Source organism: Apis dorsata, unplaced genomic scaffold (genome assembly GCF_000469605.1).
Source record: "Apis dorsata unplaced genomic scaffold, Apis dorsata 1.3 scaffold_683, whole genome shotgun sequence".
Taxonomy (NCBI): domain Eukaryota; kingdom Metazoa; phylum Arthropoda; class Insecta; order Hymenoptera; family Apidae; genus Apis; species Apis dorsata.
The window spans coordinates 386583-392748 of NW_006263864.1; the positions used below are offsets into that span (position 1 = coordinate 386583).

The following is a 6166-nucleotide window of genomic DNA, read 5'->3' on the forward strand; positions in this document are numbered from 1 at the left end:
TTTAGTGTAAAAACATCGTTAAGAAAGGATATTTACTCGGTGCGTTAATTAGAATATACGAGCCTTAAAGTGGTGGTTACAATGAATGAGACGCGTTCGAAAATGTCATCGTTGTGAACACATCGTGACAACGGGACATCGACGCGCGTGTCGACGTCAACTTCGATCGTGCAAAATCGTAGGAAAAAGTTTTCTCGTCGGAAAGCGCACTCCGTTGACTTTGTCAAACGTTTTCGCTTTTTTCTTCTTTTTTTTTTCAAGCTTCTTCGAGCCTAATTTGGTTAATCTAGTTTTTCCTCCGCGACAGTCTGATCAAACCGGCCATCTAAGAATCTTCTAAATCGAGATCGATACTACGAGTTTTACGAACGAATACGAAATCTTTCTTTCTCTCTCTCTCTTCTTTTTAACGAAAACGTATCATGTACGTGAGTAATTATTCGCTTGATTTTTCAAGAATCAAGAATTGAATTGTTTCCGATTGAAAATTTTGTCTGGTCGGTTTGTTCTATAAGGAGGAATTGTTCAATATGTTCATCGACTTCAGGTACCGTATGTACAAACATCGTTAGTTCTCTTTCTTTCTCGCACACGCACACGCACGCATACACGGGCACACATCGAAGCAGTCGTCCACTCGAATCGAATAATAGTCACCGTTAGTGATTTCTCACGATCGGTGTCAGTCGTTCGCGAAATCGATCGTTATGTGTACATATTTATACATAATGTAATTTATCATATTGACTAGAACGCGCGATTCTTGGTTCCAGCATCGACGAAAAAAAATCGTTGAGTGCAAATATTAAACACATCGATTATGGCAGCTTAAATTCTTAAGCGTTCGACGGCCGAACGCCGGCCTTTGGTCTTCGAAAGTTCCTCCAACGTTCCTCTCTCCGTGCATCGTGTGTCTCGCAACGATCCATCGTTCTCCCTTCCGGAAGGGATGAATGAAATCTCGCGAATCGAGCTCTTTCACCCTTTCATCGACTCTCCTCCACATTTTTCCGCGAGATCGTTCGCGACACGGCAATGTTCGAAAAGGAAGAAGATCGAGTTTGCTCTATCTGCTCTACGCACTTACGCGGCCGAGAATCGCGGATAACAGCGGGAAAAGGATCGAGAGAAAGGAAACTCGAGGAGCTCGATTCGGATGCAAAGAATTACGAGGCCTCTGGAATCTTGCCTTCGAAGCGAGTTTCGTTCTCGCAACTGCGATCTCCTTATTCGAAATGCCTCCCTTCCGTATTCTTCAACCGTTCGCCATTATTTCTCCCAGTCGATTCTCAACCACGATTATGGGGCGATCGGTCGTTTCACGTTGTAACGGCAGTAATCTCGACCGATTATATCCTCGTGCGGGATCTCCTCCTCCAAAGGTTCCACCCCATCCGCGGCCATGTCGTCTCGAACCTGGGAACAGAAACTGCTCGTTTCTCCTCTCGATTCGTTAATGAATGAATCGAACGGGGCGGACGGGGACGAGGAAGGTGCGTCGATTTTCAGGCAGGAAAAAAAGAGGGGGAGAAAAAGATTTTCTTCCCTCGAGTAAATGCAAATATTTTCGCGCGAACTCGATAATCCCGGGATAAACGATGTAATCGGGTCAATCGATATTTTTCACGTGATGCTGGGTTCACGAGCGATTTCGTTTCGAGGGGGGAGGGGAAGGGGGAAGGAAGGAGATGGGGTGCACACGGCGTGGCGAATGCTCGGAGGAAAAATCACGGTGGGCGATCGTCGGTCGGGGAGAAAAAGGGGAGGGGGCAAAGGTGTACGGCGAGAGGCGAGGTTGTGTCGAGGGAAAAAGTTGGCGGTGCGCGTATTTCATGCGACTACTGTACACCCACCATCAATTTTCGGTAAGCCCATTAACCTTCCACGGCCATTACAGTCCGGCCGAGGCTTTCGGTGGCGGTGCCGCTTGGCGAACGCGTAACCGATGTTCACAACTTTTTTTCTACACCCTCCCTCCCCTCCTCCACTTTTTTCTCCTTTATTTTCCTCCATTCTGCCCTCCCCCTCCCCGTGTTTTTGTCCTTTAATGGTTTAACGGCAACGACTGGCTTCGAATGGGGAGCCTCCCAGCTTTTCATCGGGATCAGGGTGTTTCCGTTTTCTGGATCAACGAGATACGATCCTTTAACCGGTTTTGTCCACCTAGCGGACATCTACGAGGATGGAAAAATAAAGATATTACAAGCGGTTGCGCCCCCGTGGCTGTAAAACATAGAGATACCGTTATTTATCCGATCCGCTTTGAGTTTTTGTATTCGTATCCCTTTGTATTGTTAAATTCTCGCTCGCCTTCCAGAATGCCAATTTGACGAAGCATAAAGTGTTGTACACGAGTGCAACTTAAAATTGTTAACGACAGGGAAGGATAAATCATTTCCAAAATTGTTCAAAAATATGTTTGAAGATGATACGTTTAACAATTTGTATCGGACATCGATTAAATTTCAAACGAAAGAACGAAAAGATTTTTGGCGAATATTCAATAAGAAGGAAAAATCAGAAATTCGAGAAGGAAACGAAGTTTCGATGCGTGCCAACGATTTCAATATTCTTCCTAAATTAAATCCAGTTTTATCGTCGACCTATGCAGCTCGTATCTACCGCGATAAAGCGTCCACCACATTACGAACGTCTCTTTGCTCTAATATACGCTCGTTTCTTTCTTGATACTGCGTACGTTTTATCTTTGAATTAAGTTCCCCCTCTCTACCGAGTGGGCGCGGTTGCCGCCGCAGAACATTCCGTCGGGAGAATCGTCGGGGAAATTAAAATGTTAATGGGCGTCGCGAGATGATTGGTCGGTACCGAATAAGAACCGGTTCTCGTCGAACTCGCGCCCTTCATAAATCCTTAATGTTTTTAATCAAACCTGCTCTGCTTCCCTTTCTTCTTCCCTATTTCCAACTCGTAACAACCTTTCTTATTGCACATACGAGGTCTGAATAATATTCGCCGACTGTTTGGCGAAATTATTATTTCATTGCGCTCACCTTGCCAAGAAAGCCAATTTGACGAAACATAAAGTTACACGAGTGCAACTTTAAAATTATTGCAGTCACCCTTTAGATTAACGACGTAATGCGACGATAAACTATTTCCAAAATTGTTAAAAATTATGAATTTGAATTATGACATTTAGCAATGAAATTTAGTAGTAATTTTATATATAACCTCGTATTGCTGAACCGGTCATCTCGAGATCGTAACCGGTGCGCGAGATAGCGCACGAAACCGCGTATATATATTTTTAAGGTTAGATCGTTTCAACCATTTAGAGGAGAGACACGTTTCCAACTACGGTTATACGCGAAAATGTATTACATTGAGATAGGAGAAGGTTGTCTCGTAATTATCCAACCGTACTTAACCTGTCCACCGTTTGATCCCGTTACCTTAGAATTCGTCGGCACGAATGTGTGTACCAAACTCCTTAATTGTCAGATCTTATCCTAGAGTAATGTCGTGAAAGTTCTCTCGTTTCTTTTCAGGAACAATTGTGTCGTCTCACACGATCTCGGTTCTCGAGACTCGATTAACGGGAGACAATAACGAGTCTCCTTTTTTTTTTTACGTATCATATCTTTACGTTTAATCCTTTTTCTTTTTCCTCGAAACGAGGGAATAACGCAGCAACCGAATTTCATCCGTTCAGGAAGGAAATTCACGTGGAAATTCAATTTCACCGGTAGCGAGTTTCGTTGTGCGGTAGACCTGTCTATTGTTTTAACAATTACCACGTTTCCGGTAACGAGACGGAAAGCTAGAGGATTTCATTCTCTAGCGAGGAAAATGAAAAACGTTCGAATCTCTGTGTTTCGCAACACAACGCGGTTCGAACGAACGCTTACTCGAAACTTGCGTTTCGTCGATGATGAATTAACGTTACCTCGAATAGGTTAGGATATATTCGTAGGGAATCGATGTTCTCACGAATATCGTGGATACTTCTCGTGGAAATTGTGCGTTTCGTCGCGCGAATAATTTGCTTTTCCTTCACGGTCCAGCGTGAATTTTTGTTACTTTTAATTGGATCAATGAAAACTCTCTCGTCTTTTTCGTATTTGCGAATTTGGCCGAAAAACGAGCGATTCGTTTCGTTTCGTTCTGTTCCGTTCCGTTTCGTTCCGTTTCGTTCCGTTTCGTTCCGTTTCGCTTCGTTTCGTTTCGTTCGAGGGTGAAAGCCCAGTTTTCAACGTTCGGCGATGAGCACGTTTCACGTTACTTTTGCGTATTAACGAAATCCGCTTTGGTGTTACTGTTACGTTGCGCTCGAGGGCAGGGAGGAGGGAGATCGCGATTAAATTATCGTTGTAATTTCAGCGACGGCCGTGTCGAGGATCATCAAATAACCGACACTATTTATACGCGTAATTTCCCCCATTACAACCTGTCCTGTAATTCGACTAATATCCCGCTATATCATTCGGATACACACTGTTCTCTCGGTTAAGAATTCAGAGATTTTTAACTAGTCCGTGAAACGGGCTAGAGGAGAGAGAGAGGCAAGGGAGTAAAAAAGGACGAGAAGAAAGGAGGAGGCGGAATAAGTAAAAAAATGTGTACTCGAAAAGTGAAATTATTAATACCTTTTTAAAAACCGTGGCGGGTTTATACGAAACGTCGGAACGGGAGAGATGCAAATTTTTCTATTCGTTCGCTTGTCAGATGCAGGTAAACTGTACGCGACTCGTTTCTCCACCTTCTGAACTCGGTAAATTAATGTCGCGATATCCGTTGCTAACAAGAAAATCTGTCTAGCTGTTCCAGAGGATTGAAATTTCCCAAGGATTTTTTACTCGCGGAGAAAACGATAAATATCTCGAAATATTTTTAAGACGTAAATATTTTTTTAAGGTGTATAAAAAAGAAATTCATCAAACTTTACGTCCATTACCTTTGAAATGATCGTTACACCACGTCGTATATAAAAAATTCGTAAAATTTTCAAGGTATCTCGAAATTTCTTTCTGCTCTATCGGTGTCCCTCGTTACTTTTCCCTTATCCGCGAAACGAGGATAAACGTTAACGCGTGACAGGGTGGCACGAAAAAGAGGAGAAATAAGGAAAGAGAGCTTACAATTCCCGCAACGAACGCCTACTCGCACATCAGGTGGATCGGCGCAAATCATGGAAAGAGGAAGGTTTTGGGGGCAGCTGGTTCTGTGGATTGGCAGGACTCCAAAAGAACAAAAATCGCGGCCGGGTCCATTCGTCTCTCTCGACGATGCACAGGCGGATGCATGATTTGTGCGCTTTATTAAATCCGATATTGGTCGACTCGGCTAACCCGGTTTCCGACCATCGGTTATTTCGCGCTAGAGAGGATCGAGGGCTCGTTTCTGCCGAGTTTCTCATTTTTTTTTTCGCGCGACGAGAAACGGGAGGAAGCGTTTATTTTCTTTTTTCTTTTTTTTTTTTTTTTTGATTCTTGAGAGAAAAAAAGTTCACCTTCTCCACCGCCTTGAACACTCGGATCAGATTCAGGCCTGCCAGTTTCTGAATGTCTCTCTCCGACCATCCACGCGCCAACAGCTCCGCGAAAAGCTCCGGATACTTGCTAACGTCCTCCAAGCCCGTCGGTGTTCTGAAACAAGGGAATGAACGATGTATGATCTCGTGGAAATTCTCCTCGATTAACACCTTCGATCGATCGTTTTTTTTTTTTCTTTCTTTCTTTCTTTTTTTTTTTTTAATTAAACGGATAACATTCCTCGATCGAGAAATTCGAGATCGTCGGTGTCCTTTTTACGGTTCACTGTCGACCAAGGTTCGATCGAGCTTCTCTCTCTTTTTTTCTTTTCTTTTTTCTTTATCCTCTCCTCCTCTGTTCCCCCTCCGTTGACGGAGGTGCAAGTCGGTGCAAGATGGATCGCTATTTACATAAATATTTCCGCGCGATAAAATAGGGGTTTTAATGAACCGGAGGGAAGCGGCCGAGAGAGTTTAAATTAGAAAACTACTCGAAACTTTTATAAGAGGTCGTCATACTTCACGTGCTCCCTATTACTACAGTAATTTTACCGCCCCGTAATTCTTAGGAAGGAAGTTTAATCTATTACGCTGGTGGACGAATAATCCCTTTCGCGTTTCTTCCTTGTTTAACGCGCGAAAGCGCGGTAGCTTTTTTTTTTTTTTTTTTTTTTT

At 43.5% G+C, this 6166-nt stretch overlaps 1 protein-coding gene and 1 long non-coding RNA gene across 3 annotated transcripts in view; one reads left to right on the forward strand and one right to left on the reverse strand.

Annotated features, from left to right (window-relative positions):
* The window catches only part of LOC116186420, a 39104-nt gene that overhangs the window by 5902 nt on the left and 27036 nt on the right, over window positions 1-6166 (forward strand). The gene's annotated exons all lie outside the window — the stretch shown is intronic.
* Window positions 1228-6166, reverse strand: part of LOC102677678 (dipeptidase 1) — a 51837-nt gene continuing 46898 nt past the window's right edge. The window contains exons 9-10 of one of the 2 annotated variants that reach the window (XM_006622266.2): window positions 5471-5606; window positions 1228-1416 (exon numbers count right to left, since the gene is read on the reverse strand). In XM_006622266.2, the coding sequence (XP_006622329.1) occupies window positions 1300-1416; window positions 5471-5606 (253 nt within the window). In that variant the 3' untranslated portion in view covers window positions 1228-1299. The remainder of the gene's footprint in view (window positions 1417-5470; window positions 5607-6166) is intronic. The other variant, XM_031513589.1, reaches the window with a different exon arrangement.